The sequence below is a fragment of the Phaethon lepturus genome, unplaced genomic scaffold (genome assembly GCF_000687285.1).
Source record: "Phaethon lepturus isolate BGI_N335 unplaced genomic scaffold, ASM68728v1 scaffold1966, whole genome shotgun sequence".
In the NCBI taxonomy this organism is placed as follows: domain Eukaryota; kingdom Metazoa; phylum Chordata; class Aves; order Phaethontiformes; family Phaethontidae; genus Phaethon; species Phaethon lepturus.
Window position 1 is genome coordinate 83,146 of NW_010548136.1, and position 17,782 is coordinate 100,927.

General features: G+C 46.8%; 1 protein-coding gene across 1 annotated transcript in view; it reads right to left on the reverse strand.

Moving 5' to 3' along the window:
- Positions 1–5,387: 5,387 nt before the first annotated feature.
- Positions 5,388–17,782, reverse strand: part of LOC104622927 (transmembrane protein 110-like) — a gene marked incomplete at its 5' end in the record, with an annotated part of 22,529 nt that continues 10,134 nt past the window's right edge. Inside the window, 4 exons of the mRNA XM_010289854.1 lie at positions 5,388–5,501; positions 12,091–12,207; positions 13,308–13,391; positions 14,473–14,585. Of these exons, the coding sequence (XP_010288156.1) occupies positions 5,388–5,501; positions 12,091–12,207; positions 13,308–13,391; positions 14,473–14,585 (428 nt within the window). The remainder of the gene's footprint in view (positions 5,502–12,090; positions 12,208–13,307; positions 13,392–14,472; positions 14,586–17,782) is intronic.

Genomic DNA, 17,782 nt, shown 5'->3' on the forward strand with positions numbered 1-17,782 from the left:
GGGGGGGAAGGGTTGAGGACATGGTTAAAGGTGTGATTGGTGCCCTCCCATTGGGAAGTAAGGGAGGAATGGGCCCGCACTCATATTGAACAGTGCAGAGAGCTGCTGGCCTTCAAAGAAACCATGCAGGGATCTGTGCAATACCCCCAGGGACTGAGTCGTCACCCAGTGAGAGGCACAGATCATACAGCACAGTGCCTACCTAGAGAGACAACCTTGGGTGATACGCCTTGCAAAGAAGTGACTTGGACACCTACTGCAACCACGGTCCCTGGGGAAAGGGGGGAGAGAGAGGAGAGGTGGATGGATATTCATCTGTAGCGACCCATTAGTATCAGAGGTAACAAAGAAATCAAAACCCTAAAACAACAGGCCACAAGAGGGTATTGCTTTCTTGGTTATTGAGATGGGGTCTGGATTTGCCACTAAGGATGACATTCCCTGAACCACTATGGACCCTTAAAACAGTGGTGAAAATCTTCATGTGGTTTATTACTGTCTCATTGCACAGGCTGCATGCTTAAAAAGCACCTCTGGTCTTCAGCAGCAACAGGAGTGGTGCAGGCTCCCATTCCATGCAGCATCTCATTTAAATAACATTAGTGGGTTTAGCAATTTGTTGAGTCTTGACTCCCTTAGAGAAAAACAAAGTTCCACTGTGAGTTTCCAACAGACCTGCCACCTCCTTGAGAAGATCATTGTTTCTCCTCAGCAGAAATTTAAATTCTCTAAAGGATGATAAACCAGCACCTGCAATAGCTTATTACCCTACAAAGCAGCCTCTTGAATTTAGACTAGACATTTCTAGCTCCTTTTCTAATCAGGGAGGAACACTTTATTTACTCCAAATTGTCAAAAATTATTCATCCAAATTTCCCTGGCTCCTTCTCCTTCCTTCCACTGCAGGAGTTTGCACACAGCAGGTTACTGAAGGGTCCACCAGCCACCTCCACTGCAGGTGGTGCTGCTCTGTAAAGAAACCTCCAAACCCAAACCGCAAGGCTGCGGTCTAGTTTAAAGTGATGCATCACTGAATAATGCTATAGATCAGCCACAGGGGAGTTTGCTTAGTAGAAAACTTGGCCAAAGAGGACTTCAACAACCACGAAGACACATGGCAAGGCCAAATTGAACTCATGTATATACTGCCTTTCCAGGACTGAAAGGAAGGAGGCGGGTGTGGAAGCATCTCCAGGAGCTAAATTATATCCATATGTTAGGAGAAAACAGAGTTGCCAGAGACCTACAGAAAGAGCCTCAATCTTGAGTGATTTTTTGTACATTTAAAAATTAAATAATGTTGTTGCTGTAGGTGGTCCAGCTGCTGGGGGTGGGGTGGTGGCATTCCCGTTGCTTAATCATCTAGTTAGTACTGCTAGCACTGGGGGAGCAGAGCAGGTAGCAAGCATGGTTGCTTATTGACACCATGTGCTGTGGGGAAGAGGGAAACAGCGGAAAGCAACCAGCTAGATTTAATTGCACTCTGGAAGACCCTTACAGAGAGATCAGTTAGTGCAAAACTCATGTCCAGGCTCATGCTTTGGAACAAAACAAAGACAAAACTACTTTGGGCCCAGTATCTTGAGAAATAGCTCTTCTGCAAGGGAGAACTCAAGGCAAGACCTTCAGCACAGTCCTGAGCATGCAATAACCAAAGATGTTAATGCTTGGCAGCATGCTCATGGGCCAGAAATGAGTTGAAAAAGAACATCTGTGAAGTTGACTTCTTCACCCAAGCAGACAATAGGAGGCTCACCCAGCCCATTCCCAAATAAGCTCCCATTTCACTAGCACAGGGTGAACAGGATAATGGCAGTGAATTTCTAGACAGTCCAGGGTTCAGCAAAAAAAAAACAGCAGGTGTCTTCTTCATACTGTCCTTACTGAAAAGAGATTTATCTGAAATCTTGACTCTCCTCCCACATTTTGCTGTTATATGTATTGCTAAGGGGAGTGATTGGCTTAGGCTCTCCTCTCGTCTCATCTCTCCTGTATATAGAGATGTGTGTATATATATATACACACACACACGCATATATTGCTAATGCTTCAGGTCCATCATTGCTCCTCTTCCCCCTCCTTCAGCCAAGAAACATATTTCTTTCATGGCCTGAAAGGAACAATGATCAAGGCCAACTTCCTAGCCACATGAAGCACCTGCAGCAATATACTCAAGTCCTCATTAAGGCTCCAGTTATCCATTTCACAATAAATATTTTACAGTGAACAACGCAGTGAAGCTTTCATTTGACAAAGACAAAAGAAGCTTTGAAGCTAAGGTTATGTATGTTTTATGCTGCTGGACAAGCTCATGTTACCAGATGGCGGCTGAAAGAGCCACTCACAAGTTAACAACAGGTTGGGAAGCAAAGTAATTTCAGCAGAAAATTAAAGGTCAGTGATGTTCTTCAGCTTCTACACACTTGGTAAGAAACAAGAAGTGTTAGGTGAACAGATCCTAAGGATCTACTCCCACACTAAACCTGGAATTTAACTACATAGAAAAGACTGAGCCAACCTTTAAATACAGTAGCACAGAACATGGAACACCAGAGTTCATGCTCCTGCTGCCCCAAAAGCAGTAAGAGCAAAGGCTGGTCACAGACTGTAAACTTCAGCTACGCCCATCTGTAACGGGGACACAAGACTTCCTTCTCTCTGAAGGAGAACGCGTCCAGGCTTGGTTCTCACAGCCCTTTATCATAGCACAGAGAGCTCCCAGGAAAGGCACTGCAACAACTGCACATACAAGTACACATTTGTTCTCATCTCCAAGAGTGTCACAGGGCGCTTCCGTTTTGCTGTGATATGGCTAAAGATTGCAAGTTGCTCAGATAGCTCAGGAATGAGGGCTGAGCAATCATTCTGGAGACCAATGGAGACAATTGCACACCACCATTTCAGGCAAGGGAACAGGACTCCTGAATTTAGGGCTGCTGAAACACCACCGGCTAATGCAATGCTCAAGAGGGACAACTTCCCCCACATCATACTTGCCCTGCTATTGCCTATTGTGAGCCTTGTCGGTCAGCCTCAACTAAGGGCTAAGATGAAGATCATGTCACTCACCTTCCATTTTAGGTCAAAGACTTTTCTGTGGCTGAAATTGCACCTTCACATACTGCAGCTTTGCACTGTGCGTCCCTATAGCAAGAACAAAACCCCAAATACTAGTACACCTCAAAACAGGGAGCAAGTTTCTAATAGGGAAGCTGTTTTAATGTATTTTCAGTCAAGTCCTTAAACAGCACAGGAGTTACTCCAGCCCTTATCAGCACAGGACTCCGCCAGACAAGCAAAGTTATATTGCTTAGTGAAATCAGTTTCACAATAAAAATGATTTATTCAGAGAGCTGTGTGCCATGTGTTCCAAAAGCCATCTGTTGTGCCAGCACAAGTAGGATTTTTGACTCTTCATTAAGTAAGGAAGGAACAAAAGGACTTAATTTCCAGAAATACAGTATAAGGCTGTGCAGCTGCAAGTGTAGCCAAGCATGCCTAGTTCACTAAGGGGCATGCAAGACTTTGATTTGCATCTAATGCTTCTAAACTACTTTGAAGTTAGAAAAAAACCAACAACAAACAACTCACAAAACCAAAAAACTTCACACGCTCTCAAGTCATCTTTTAAAAGTCTAAATCAGTCTAAGTTAAGAAATCCAAATCCTTTATTTTCCACTCCTTAGTAAGGAGTGTTTTCTTGGGAAAATACAAGGGAGAGAGAAAAAAAAAAAAGAGAATTCCTGCCCAACACTTCTGGGGACTGTCTTGCAATAAGCAAAGCCTGTCTGTGGATCAACTGGGTCTATTGCTTTAGTTCAGTGGACACTGGATCAGGTCCTGCTTTGAGGACTATCCACCATTTGGAGCCTGTATGGAACTCACCACAGCTGTGCATCTTGCACCCACCCTGCAACTGCGTTATGCAGCTGCTCTGTGCTCTCCCTCTCCTCAGGAGAGCTGCAAAGTGCTTTGCATTTTTGTGTGTTTATAGATGAATACAACACATTACCAAGAGAGCAAGGGCAAAACTCTGCACCTCACACTTGGAGCAAAAGGTGCCAGATCTGGGATGACCCAGGGGTCTTCTCCTGCAGCAGTCCTACCTGAGCACATTCCTTTACCCCAAGAAGATCAAGGCTGGCTAATGGGGCTTCTGTCAACTCTTCAGATGTAGTTTTGGAATCAGGTCTTGAAAAGATTTTAGAAGTTTATTTTAAACTAGGTAAAAGGAAAGTAGTCAACTTACAGTTCCCAGTAAACCCACACTTGTAAGGTGGCAACTGGGACTGATCTCCAAGTCTTTTCTGGTCTGGAGTCCAGCACAGGCTGATGCTGCAGCTACACACTGAAGTGTCTCATACAACCCATCTACAGAAACTGAGCACTGTGGCTCAGCTCTTCTTCTGGAGGTTTACCAGGACAGCCCTGCTGCAGAAAGACAATCTGCCCTGTGAGGAACTGGTCGGGAAAGATTTCAACAGATCCCCTTTGTCCCCTTTACAAAGTTAAGGTTTTGCAAAATCACAGAATCACTAGGTTGGAAAGGCCCTTCAAGATCATCAAGTCCAACCATTAATCCAGTGCCACCATGTCCCCTAAACCATGTCCTGAAGCGCCACATCCACACGTTTCTTGAACACTTCCAGAGATGGCGACTCCACCACCTCCCTGGGCAGCCTGGTCCAATGCCTGACCACCCTCTCAGTGAAGAAATTTTTCCTAATATCCAATCTAAACCTCCCCTGGCGCAACTTGAGGCCATTTCCTCTTGTCCTATCACTAGTTACTTGGGAGAAGAGGCCAACACCCTCGTCACCACAACCCCCTTTCAGGTAGTTGTAGAGAGCGAACATTAAGCACATGAAGGCATTTCATTTATGAAGCAGTTTTAGGTCAAATATTTATTGCATTCCTTATAAAACAGTAAAAAGCATCAGATCCTCTGAAACAATCTTCCCAATTCAAGACATTTAAATACATATTGCAAACCAATTCTTTTGAGTATTGTGCATATAAAAGTGTCACAGTTCAGGCAGCACAGGATAGATTTTTTTTTTCTTTTCTATAAAAAAAAGCAGGCAATCTTTTGATTTCAGTCTCTAGCCCTGACAAAAAGTTACACCCAGCTGGCCAGCCAGGAGAAGTACGTATCCCAATCCCTAACCTCAACGTGCCTGCATGTGTACAGGTCAGGGTCAGACAGGTAAAGCAGATACTGCTCAAGCCTGTACAGTATGCACAGATACCATCCCAAAGAGACAGCAGGCAAAAGGATCACTGCAGATCCATAGGGATCAACTAGCATTCCCGATCCTGCCCTTCCTCGGCCAGCTCAGGGATCACAGTGCTACTTCCCTTCCTCCACCTCCCTTGTCTCAGTGCTGTCAGATGACCACTTGATAGCTGGGCTGCTTCATCTTCTGATTCGTTCCTGGGAGTCCTGAAATATCCTGGTCGCTTTCAGACTGATCAAAATCCATGTCTGGAGACAGTAACACCTGAAAGGAGAAGAGACAGATGGTGATGGAGTGAAAGTTCTCAGCTCTTCTTGATACTGCTTACTGAAGGGGTCAAGCACCCCAGAGGGGCCTGCTGCAAGATCTGATCCTCACTGGCAGATGGGTAAAGTCTCAAGGTCATCTTGACCATCTCTCCAATGACAGCCAGACAGATTTGGGTGCAGACACCATGATGATCTGGTGTCCCAACCCCCCACCTTGAGACCAGAACAGGCAGCTAAAAGCTCTGTTCACCATGGCACAGGACTCAGACTTGCATGTCCAGGCCAAGCTGCAGCCTCAGTGGAGATGTACAAAAACTAGGCCACATACTTTGTGAACAGCTGTACCAGGTATGGACCTTATCCCAGGCCCCCAGCTGCTTGCTATGTCCAGAGCTCAGCCAGAAGAGCAAGCAGAGCTACAGGGTTATCTTCAGCCATGGCCAGCAAGCTTAGGAGCACCAGCAAGCTTAGGAGCAATGTGTCCTAGCCTGGTAGCATCTTATCTCTACCTGGCACAGGAGCTCCTGGCTCAGTCTGAATTGTGGGAGCCAAAACAGCGCACTGAAACCTCTCCCCGGTACCTCCCAGGTAAGAAAGCCCACAGCTTTGCTGCATGATCAAAAGGCTGCCCATTGCCTCCAGGAACACCTACGCTCTCAGTAGCTAACTTCAGACTTGAAGCTACCAACAGGCTGTTTTGAGCTAACTGGCTGCCACCGGCCTGGAGCATTTGCACGATGCAGATGGAGCTACACGTGGGGCATCCTCCAGCCACATCATCTGGAAGAAGAAAAAGGCCAGATTTTACTCGGGCTATGGCTGCACTGAAGAGCTGAAACCCAATGCCAGCCACCAGGCTGGATGGACAAGTAGTTTGCAGGGTAATATTCATGGCTTGACAGATTGTTTGCTCAACCCTGTCCTACCCCTTCTTCTTACCTCAAACACCCAGCTTTGGGCAACAGAAGCCCTACTGTCGTTACCTCAAACATTAGCTACATCTAAGCACAGTGGAAGTGCAGTCAACCCTTGTGCTACAGCTTGTGTCAGGCCCAGCAGTATGCAGGACCTCAGTCAAACCACGGGACTTTTGGTAAACACTAGTCATCCACATCAGAAGCCTGGCCAGGTCCTTGGCACCTCACTCCCCAACTCTACACAAGCCTAATAGCACAGTCAAGATTTGTGCTGTTTTTCTAGATTGCTCATCTAGATTTTCCCTAGATGAGCAATGCCAACAGCCCTTTCCCCCTCCTTCACTTGCCCATCACAGGGCCCAAATAGCATCATTAGGTCATGACTGATGCACGAAGAAGGGGCAGGTACCACAACCCCCACAAACCGAGCTTCCTCCAGCAAGGCAGTGTAGACCTCCCACCCAAGCCTCAGCCCCATCTGACCCCACTTTGCTCCAAGGACTGAACCAATGCACTATGAAGCCTCCCTGTGCCCGACTGACAGCAGCCTTTCAACTCAAAGGCACAAGTCAAGGGATGGTGCATAGGCCTTTCAGCCAAGCACATTCACCCACAGAGTGTCCCCAACAGCTCGGGGTCCAGTCCTGGAGCTAGGGCAAAACCAGGAGCATGGGGGAATTAGTCTTATCCTTGGCTATCTCCAGGCACAGTTGTGAATTAACATGCCCTCCACTTGTCAGCACTTAGGCAGCACATGGGGCCAGTCACCACAGCAACAAAACCACTAAACAGGAAAAACAAACTGCAATGAGTCAATGACTTCAAAGCAGCAGAAGGGCCGCAGGGGAAGATTTCCTCCCCACCCTCACGCACACTCCAGCCGATGTTGTTATCTTCACAGCGGCACGTCAGACAACTCAAAGGACAGCAGTAGATCAGATTAAGCTCTCTTGTTGTCCCCATTGGACTCAAGGAAATTTTTTTTTTTTTGTTCAAGACACACACTGGAAAGTTTCCATCTCTTCCAAGTGAAGATTTCCTCTGTTTATTATATTAATATGGTGATGGTGCTGAACCTGAAAAAATGGGTGGGTAATTAGTCACACAGCATTATAAACTCCCTGAACTCTGACAGGCTGCAACAGGCTAGTTTTGGGGCCTGATGAACTGGTAATTTCAGTGGGTTTCAGCTGCAAACTCAAATCCCTTTGCAGCCAAGTGTGGATCACTGGGCAGGCACTAAGTGCGCATCCAGACCATTCAGGCTGCCACCAGCCCACCACACAGCTCATACAAAGCTGCTTGAGCCAACAGTCCCCAGTAAACTTTCCACAATTCCGCAGTGAGTTCCATCACGAGACAGCACCTCATCGCTATGACAGTCACGGGACATACCCTCAGATGTAGTTTTCAAGCCAAACTCCAGTTGGGGAGTTTTCAGCAGAACTTGGACAAGGCACTTCCCCTGCAGATGCATCCAGGTCAGGATCATCAGCAGGTCAGTGGCACAGCTGGGAATGGACCACGATTTCCCAGTCCTGGGACAATGTGCTACTGTCTCACACAGCAGTTCTTAAATACTTCATGCATTCCTCCTCACACCAGGAGGCCAGCAGCTTGCAAAACAACATGGTTAGGCTACCAAAACAGGGCTGCCCATGCGCTCTGCCAACTTCTCCTGTTTGGAGGAAGAGGCTGCCCACTGGTTTGGTACTCCATCCAAGCAGAAACTTCAGATAATGAAGCCATTATCTCAGTGGCAGAGAAAGAGATTGCACAGACAGATGAGAACTGTGACACAGGTTGTAAATCAAAGAAGCTCTGGGGACATTTCCCTGCTAGCCATGGAAACCTGTTTGCCTAAAGCTCCACCAGCCTGGTGCAGAGGTAGGAACCATCCCCCACCTCCTGCACCTGAGCTTAGATGAGTTCCCATCAGTCAGTAGGACTGACAGGTGGGACAGTCTCCTTCCAGAGGCACCTCTATGTCCACCTTCATTTAGCATTCCCATAAGGACCAGGCACCTTAGTTCATCTTCAGCTATTTAAAAATCAGCTCTGTTATGCAACCAGCAAATCAAACTTGCTCTTGGAGTATTCTTCAGTACTTAAAAGCAAGCAGCGTAAGTATTGGCATTCATCAGCCTCTTCATCTAGGGGTTTGCCAAAAGTCACAGCTCCTATGAAAGGAATTGAGATAGGTGCTGAACTCGATGCTGAACAAAGGCAGGTCCCCACGTAGTATATTAGCTTTCCTCCCAACCTTAAATTAGCCTCTAGTTTCACCCTAATGGTTCTCACAAGTACCACTGTTATTAGACCAACTTTTGCTTTAAGGCTCGTCTCTGAAAATGTAAGTCTTCAGAAAAGGAGCAGAAAGTCACTCCCCTCCCTTGGGAAAAAAAACCCAAACAAACAAAAAACAAAAACAAGTTCAAAAAAGATCAAATAAAACATTATTAAAGCTGACTTGTTTTCCCGAGTGGAGGAAACAAAGAAATCACTGATAAGATTTAAAGTTTACTGGCACTTGCAAGAGCGAGGGAAAAGAGACTCGGGTCAAGGGCAGGGCACATGCAAAGCAGAAATAAGGGCCATGCAGATGAATGCATTTCCCCAGCCTGAGCAGCACTGGATTTGGACTGGCACTTTTGAGAGATCTCTTGCCACCCCATGAGAGAGGGCAAAAGACAAAAAAGACTGTGTGAAGATTTACCAAGGTAAGGCACAAGTCTGAAACAGAAAGCTTTAAGACTGACTTCGAAGGAATGGTGAAATTCTTCCAGTCACAAGAGTGAGCTTGTCCCTTTCAGGGTTTCAGTGTAAAAAAAAAAAGTTCAGTGTTTGCTCCATTATAAGCAAGAGCCTATTGTCACATCTGTGGCTCACCAGAAGAGCCTTAAAACCTACAAGAGGCTGCCAGTTCTTTGGTCTACACTGCAGCCAGAGTCAGGAAATGATACCAGAGGCAGGACTGCTGGTTGCTGGTTTCTTCTTGCTACCCAGCTGGTCTACCAAGCCAAGGACAAAGCTGAGTTTTCCTGCTATCCCTATAAAAATACTGAGTATGGGTTTTTACCAGGTTAACTTCAGCCCCCTCTTTCCATTCTCCTTCTTTCCCCCTCTTTTTCCAAACACAGGCTGCTAATTCAAGTGAAAGTAATGACACTCTCTATTGGTAAGATAGGCAGAGGGTTGAAATTCAAGAAGGCAGCGTGACGGGGAACTGTTGGCGCCTGCTGCTAGACAGTCCTGATGAACTCTGATAAACCACAGGACACATTAGCCTCAGCCAGCTCTGCCCTGTACAGATGCTTCTCACCCCCCCTCCTCCCCTGGGCAGCAGAGAAGGAAGAAATTCCCCCATTTGAACAGGTTATTAGCAGCAATGATCCCAGCAAACCCTGTAGGGCCCAGCCATCCAATACAATCTTTAATTTATAGCCTAAAAAGTTAACGCATCAAGCAGGAGCTATGGATATATCTTCAGGCCCAGTGCGAAGAAGCAGAATTGGAAAAGCAGGTCACCCACTTCTGTATTTCTTCGCTATCTTCCTTCTCTGGCCCAACAAATAGCTTGGGCAGAGGCACAGGAACATGTCTGACCAGAAAGGAGGCAGTCCCCGTAGACTGCTGCCAGTACAAACTGGTCCCCTTGGCAGCTCCACTGCAGTAGTGGATCAGAGGGTTTCAAGATGGACAGATGACCTGCACATTAAAGGTCTCAGCAAAAATTTGCCTGAGAAAAGGGTCAAAGTACTTGTAAGATGGGAGAAGCCTTTGACAGCAAGAGTCAGACTGTGGGAGTTGCTTCTATCACTTGAAACAACCTGTCTAGGTTGAGCTACCAGAAGACTCTTTCCTAGATTCTGGAGATTAACAAGTATCTTCCCTTCAGATTATTCAAAACTGAGCTAGAGGCCACAAAGCACTTGCCCCCACTTCAGTGGAGTAAGGCAGAGTGTCAACTCCATTTCCATGGAGGACCAGTAACTGCGACACCATCCATATACCCACAGCAGCCACCATCTATGGGACTGGACACTGCAAGTTTAGGTTCAAAAGGCTGGAAAGGAGGTTGGATGTCACCTCCTTACCCTTGCTTCCAAGCTGGTGTAATTTTCACTGATCTTAAACCTTCAGGAACACACCAGCACATCCAGGCAGTAAGGCAGATCTTCACCACCAGCTTTACATTTGGAGCAGACTTCCAGCCTAGCTCTTTTAAGGAAGTACCACTCTTGAACATCAGTTACCACCAAGAAAGCAGGACTGCGCCATAACCAGGGACAAGTTCATGCCCAGAGTTAATCCACCTTGACATCCTAGGTATGAGTTCTTAGCATCAGTGCATAACCATCAAGACATACTGGCACTGCCCAGCTCAGGCCTCTCTTCCCTCCTCCCTCCAAATCAATAGGGATCTCTCAAGGATGCCACACACACCACTCCGGCAACCCCCGGGACACACTGCTCACATTATTTCAAGCGACCTCGCCAAGTTCCAACTGTTTATCTGGAGGCAGGGCCAGGAGGAGTGACTCACTTGTCTCAACAGCTGCTCACATCTGCCAGGCCTTTCTTCCAGAGGGAGGATTCCTCCGACTCCACATCCCCACGAGCAGCAGGCACTTCCCCACTGCACCCTTGAGCCGTGGAAGCCATGGCTGCTGTGCAGACCACCAAGCACATCATTAAACACTATTACCTCCATGTGCGTTGCAATGTCACCAGTAATTGGCCATCCCACCCACAAGAGCTGAGTTACTCTTTATAAAAGAGCTCTCAGAGCAAGAGCTATTTCTGTTCATCCTAAATTCCTCAGCAGAAACTACTCCAGGAGCCAGCCTGCGGCTGCCAGAGCTATCTTATCTCAGTGAGTCGCCAGTGAACTGCGGGATATCAGCAGTCGCTCACAGAGCGCTTTGAAACAGGGTCTGGGTGCCAGGGGAAGGAAGGGAATTCAACCCAGCGACTCAGGATGTGGTCTCTGCCCAAAAGCCGACGCAAAGCACAGACACCGCCTGCCCAGCAAACCACGCAACATGGACAAGGACAAAGTCTGCTGGGACTAGAGCACTTTCTCCCCCCTCCTCCCCCCATTTTTAAGTGTCAAGCTCAGACTACGCAAAAAAACAGCTTCCTACAGTTAAGGGACCATCATCTGGCTGAAAAATACCAAATGCTGACAAAAATAGGATTCCCAGCTAGGCCCTGTCCTCTAAAAAGGATGCTATCAATTGAAGTAAGGAAAGCAAGCTCATCTAAGCCAAGATTAATTACAATTAAAAATGGGAAAGTGTAACGAGATGGTACAGAGGTACCCACCAGCTTCAGCCTGCCACTCCAACAAGCCCACACAGGGTAGTGCAAAAGCTAGCTCATCCCTCACAAGATACTGTCATCATTTAGGGCAATATTTCAGCAACACTTTGTAGGCTGTAATAATTGCTTTTTGTTAGACACGGCCAGGTCATCCCAGAAATCATCCTTCTGTTGATCTCAGCTACAAATACGGAAAGTCCGTTTGACTCAGGGTCATTGATCACAGGCATGAAGCATCACCCTAGGTCTACGTGACTGTACGCTGCGTGACTGTGGTGAAGCACACAGACCATGCCACAAGCTTGCAGTTTGGTCTGAAACACAGGACATCCTTGGTCTTACCTGAGATTCCTCAGTCCTTCTAGGCCGAGGAGTTTCTATGGAGCCATTGATGTCCAGGGTGTCCTTCTGCTTATGTTTCCTCATGATCAAGCTGTCCACAACCCAGAACATTATGGCCTTGGGGAGAAAGAATTTGCATGAATAGAGTGCAGAGACCAAAATATAAAGTCATTCAATCACAGCTACTTTTTCTCTTTTTTGGTTTCTCCAGATGCCCAGGTCTGATCAATCTAATTTAATATCTAAATTAACCCCGCACCAAGTGTGTCCATGGGGGTTGGATAAGTCAGATTCCTGAGACCCCTTCTCACATAAATCTATTGATTCCACAGTTGCTGAAGACACAGTAAAGAAAAAAAAAATTAAAAAATTTAAAAATAGGCCAAGTTTCCACCCGGAAATACCCATTGAATGAAGCTCCATTCCAGGTTCACCAGCTCTGTCTGCATCAGTCACTGATCAGTTCTTTGAGAACCAGAGTTTGCTTTCAAATAAGGAAATGCAGCCTGGCGTGGGGAGAGAGGCTGGTAGCATGGGCAGGTAAACCCAACTTTGCCAGTGCCGCATCCATAGCAATGCTCAAGGTATAAACAGAAAAGAGTTGGACTCACTCCTTGTTCAGGAGGGATCTGAATATTAACATCTTGCTCTCATTTCCCATCTTAGCAGAAACTAATCAGCAGGCCAAAAATTGCCCAGAATCAGGGGAACCAGGAAAAAGCTGGAGCTTTCAAGAGGTTTTACCAAACCAGTTTTGCAAAGATCCATAGTCCTGGGTAACCCGAACACCTTGCCTTGCTTTAACGCAATATGAAGTCTAGCCATTTGGCTAGACTGGCAGGTTGCCAAAAGTGACCACTGATAAGCCATCAGGAAGAATGGTTTAAGGAACTTAAAGGGCTTTGGGGCATTCCCATGCCTGTAGCTTGCTGCCAAGATGCAGTCCTCAGCTAATGAACCCCAGCTTTCTTCAGCCATCCACCCAGCAGCTCGGACAAGGAAGCAGGAATTAGGAACAGAGACTATGGCAGGGGAGTAGTGACATATTTATGTAATCATGACAACAAATATATTTGTTTCCACTCTCCTACACCCTGTCCCAGCCACTTCACTTACTCAAGGCTGCCCCAAGCCGGCTACTGTACATGCCTCCCATTGCGGGGGACGACCGTAATTTCCAAACCACCCCACCCCGTGCTTGCAGAGGCATCACTTACATTGACTATAAAAGGCACAACAAGCATGACCAGGACAAGCTCCAGCTGGGGGTTTGGGATGTAACCCAGGAGGATCTGCTGAAGCTGCAGAGGAGAAAGCATTTAGCAGCATTATTTGAACAGTTCCGCTATGAGATCTTTACTACAAACTGGTTGCCGCCTTATACCAGTCTCCTAGTTAGGGCTCTGCAGTCTTTGCTTTAGCCCAGCTCTTAAAGATATCATGGGCTGTTCTGTTAGCCCAGCTGCCAAACACAGGATTTTGTACAGATCAAGAAATAAATACTGCTAGGCTTTCAGTTTAACTACTCAAGACAACTGGTGGGACTTTCCTTGGCTCTTTGGAGCCCAGCCATGTGTGGTAAGTGTGGAGAGGAATCCAGCAGCATCTTCAGATCTAGCAGTGTGTGCTGCTGAACATGTTCATGTCCAAGTCAGCACTGTAGGCTACTGGGTTAGAAGGACAAGCACTTAACAGGAACAGGTAAGTGCTCCCAAATTGCTGTAAATAACTCCTCAGTCAAGTCACATCAGCCTGTGAGGTACTAGGCACTATGTGTAAGTACACTCAATATTGGAGTTACCCATCAACAGCCAGAATTGTTTTGTATAGCCGTCACACCTACCTGCCACCAGGTATGTGGCTACAACTGCCACAGGATTATTTTTATTTTTTAAAAGAGAAACTCCTGATCAACACAATTACCACCGCATGAGCTTCCACACAAAAGCGGTTGTGAGGGCAGGGAGGACAGCACGCTACTGGGATAGTTCTTTCCAAATTAACCTCTAAAAGCCCCCCTAGTTTAGGCATGGGTTCACAAAACACCGACATGAGCTAACTTGATGAGATAATGTAGAAATCCTCCAGCAGAACTGAAGTAGCTCAGCTGCCAGCCCAGCCCATTTTATCTTTCCAAGGATGGAAAAGAAAATCAAAGCATTTTATTCCACTAGCTTTTGACTAGCAAGAGAACATACCAAAAGCCAAACTGTTAGGAGAGTCATGTTTCCCCAAACTTAAGTAGTAGCTAATGATTACAGAGATATGTCAACAAGTTATAAGGATTAATGACCTACAATGATGGGGACCACTAACAAGGCAAAGCTGACAAGGAAGAAACCACAACAGCTGTGGCTAGAAAAATACAGCTCAGGAGCTTACCTTTGTCCAACCAGGGATAAGCAGGACAAGGCTAATCACAGTCTTCTCAAAAACCATTATCAGCAAGTAGAGGATACACTGGCCAATCCAGGCAGCAGCTTGTGGAGGGTCACCTGGGAAAATAGCATATTAAGTCTGAGACAGAGGACAGGAGAGGACAGCCTTGTTGCCTCACACTTGGTACCTGAGCTGGTTAGAGGGATAAGGAGGTGTTTCCATACTGCAAGGTTTGTAGCAAGACAAATACTCAATACTGAACTTAAAAGTTCGCAGAGAGATTTTCTATCTATAGTTGTAGGAGAACATGCCTGGGGTAGAAAGGTTTGGGGTCCCTGGCAAGTCTACAAGTCATTACCCCATTGAAGATCAAAACATACCAAGATCTAAGCTGAAATCTTCCTAGTTAAAAACAAAAAAGTAAGTCTGACTTGTATTAGAAAAAATTTAGCAGACTTGCATCCTTCACTAGTTGCAGTTTGTCTTGCATCTTTGCAAACTGATGTCGAGAAACAAGAGCAGCAAGGCAAAAACACAGCCCGTTTCCATTTGTGCAGACTGCCCGCATCAGGGCAGCTATTGGTCTTTCATACTGCAGCCGTGCTTTTGAATTAAATTTGGTTATAAGCAAGAGAGCTCTCCCTCATGAGACACCACATACACCACTACCACCACTGGCCCTTTGTTCTAGAAGGCAGTTCTCTTTTTCTACTCCATTTAGGGCTGATTCTGAACTGGAGACAACAATTCACATTAACCAGAGGTCTAGTTAAAGGCAAGCAAGTAACAAAGGAATTTCAGACATGACTCAAAAAGCCTCCAGATCCCTCCCTGATGCTAATGCTATCTTTATTCACCTTCCTCCTGCCCTGCTCTCCGTTCCACCAGCGTGCCTCTGAAATCCATCAAAAGGAGAAAGCCACCACCAAAAGTCTTCTTGCGTTGCATCTCCTCCTCCATTGCCTGTCCTTTCTAGATCAACTGCTTTACTGAAGCAAGTCCTACAAGTGTCCTACAATGCAGGCAGGCAGCTTCTGTAAAAGGGAAGATGCACAGCTCTTGTCTCTGCCTGAAGATCTAAAATTCCCCATGTTTGTCCAGCAACCCCAGCACTTGCAGACACTCCTGGGCTCTCAAGGGCCACAGCTGAGCAGTATCCCAAGTGCTTAAAGGAAAAGCCATTCCTGGTAACTCTAGAGACCGGGTCGACTTTCATGAGTCTTGGTTTCAATAACAAATATGTTCTACTCCACTTGGGGGAAAGAATGCACAGAACCTTGGAGATGCATTTTTCCCTCTCCTTCAGTCACCAATGGGCATTGCCAGTATCCACCCCATGGTACTGAGCTACTTTGAGCTGGATGGATACAGGGGTAAGAGGGGAGGAAGCCCTGCTTGTAAAAGGGTGCGAGTATCCCCTCTGCTCAAAGCACAGACCACTAAAATCCTCCTTGGAGAAAGCTCCAAAGCTCAGAAACCTCAGCATCCTATTCAAACAGATCCTTACAAGCATGCATTGCTTTGGGGCATCAGTAGTTTTGTTTGCCCCTTGCCTGGTACCCTTTTGTCAAAGTACCAGAGATATAATTTCTCTTCATCTTGGGAAACCTAGAAAAATCTGCAGAGATGGGTCCCCTCCACTTCCCCCCACCATTCCAGTGGATAGGAGCAGCTCACAAAATCCTGGCCATTGTCAGACTGATAATCCTTTCTGAATTAAAACTAATCCAGAGAGCAAACCCCAAGACAAGACACTGCTGGACTGACACTCCTCTGTACAAGGACCAGTCAGTATCCTACACAGTCCTCTATAAAATAAAATTAAATATCAGTCATTAAAGACATCACCTGCAATTTGCTTCCTGCCAAGCCTTACCCACCCTGTTGCCAGCAACAGCCTGAAAACGTCTGGTCACCAATTTTGATACAAGAAGCATAAGCTTGCAGTCCTGAACAGAATTTTTTTTTTTTTTGCTGATGAAGTGAACAGCTGGTTATGCGATACTTGCTGTCTGAGCAAGAGACAGGGGCTCCATTGATCCAGGTTTTAGAGCAATTGACTCAAAAAGAATCAATGTTAATTAAATATGAATGTTTCCAATGGGGTTCTTATCAAGTAATAAGTAAAAGCATATTTGCATTGTTAACAACGATAATGGTACCATATCTATTACATGTGCTTGCTTCAGCTGTAAGCACCCTGCCAGCTGGTTATCATCTTCCCAGTCTCATCAGAATATCTCAGCTCTGCAGAACTGAGCTACAGTATCTGGTTTAGGAAAACTGCAGCATTTCCTCTTACCACTTGAATACAAAGGTAACCCCTGCAACACTTGTGTCCAGCATTATTGAGCCGGAATTCGGAAGTGCAACTTTGCAAGGGAACCCAACCCACCGCGAGATGCCGACGCTCGATGTGCTGTCAGACGGCAGCGGGCTGGGAGCTCTGCCCCACTTTTCTCAGCACGGTAGAGTCGTGGAAGGGGAAGACAACACCAGTAGTTTGCAAAAGCACATTTATCCAAACCACTATGCAAACCTCCAGCCACACAGACCAGCAGCGCATACCAGGATTTAGTAAGAGCTGGTATCCAACCAAGCCCAGCTCCAAGGGGATCTGCTTCCCAGCAAGGGCGAAACAGGTTTGCGTGTTATTTGTCCTTACCCCCTCATTTGTTAGCAACGTACCAAGACATTTGCCTCGTTGCAAAGCTACAGCTAAGAAGTGGAGGCATGCAGTAGTGTCTCCGGGCCAAAGATCTCGGAGCGATCACCTTGCATCCCAGCTTTTTCATTGTCCAAGCCATGATGGAGAAGGAAGCAAAGGAGGGGAGAGGGGAGGCCAGGGGTGCAGGGAAGCTGCTGAGCTGCGGGGACAGCACGCAGAGCGCGCCAGGCCCGCGGGCAGCCCCGTGCGGGGGGGGAGAAAGAGGGAGCCAGGACGGTTACGTGGGAGTGCAACCGGCAGAGCCCGCAGAGCATTTTGGAAAGCTCACGTCTCCGCGCCCTGGCAGGCCACGGCTTAATGGGTGGTCTGCAGAGGAGACGGGACTGGTGTTACGGGCAGCTGGCAAACAAAGGCCGGTGTCAGAGACGCTTCGACCCTCCTGAAGCACAGACAGCCTCTCCCACCAGACGCAGGTGCCTAGTTGTCTTTGGTACAGGTTAAGTATAGTGGGTTTTTTTGCTTCATACCCCAAGACCAACCAATTCTCCTACGAACCCCCAGGTTACCATCCCCCATCAGAGCTCCGAGTACAAACAAAACAGGAAAACAAACATATCCATCGTGTTCTTGCTGCATTTGAACTCT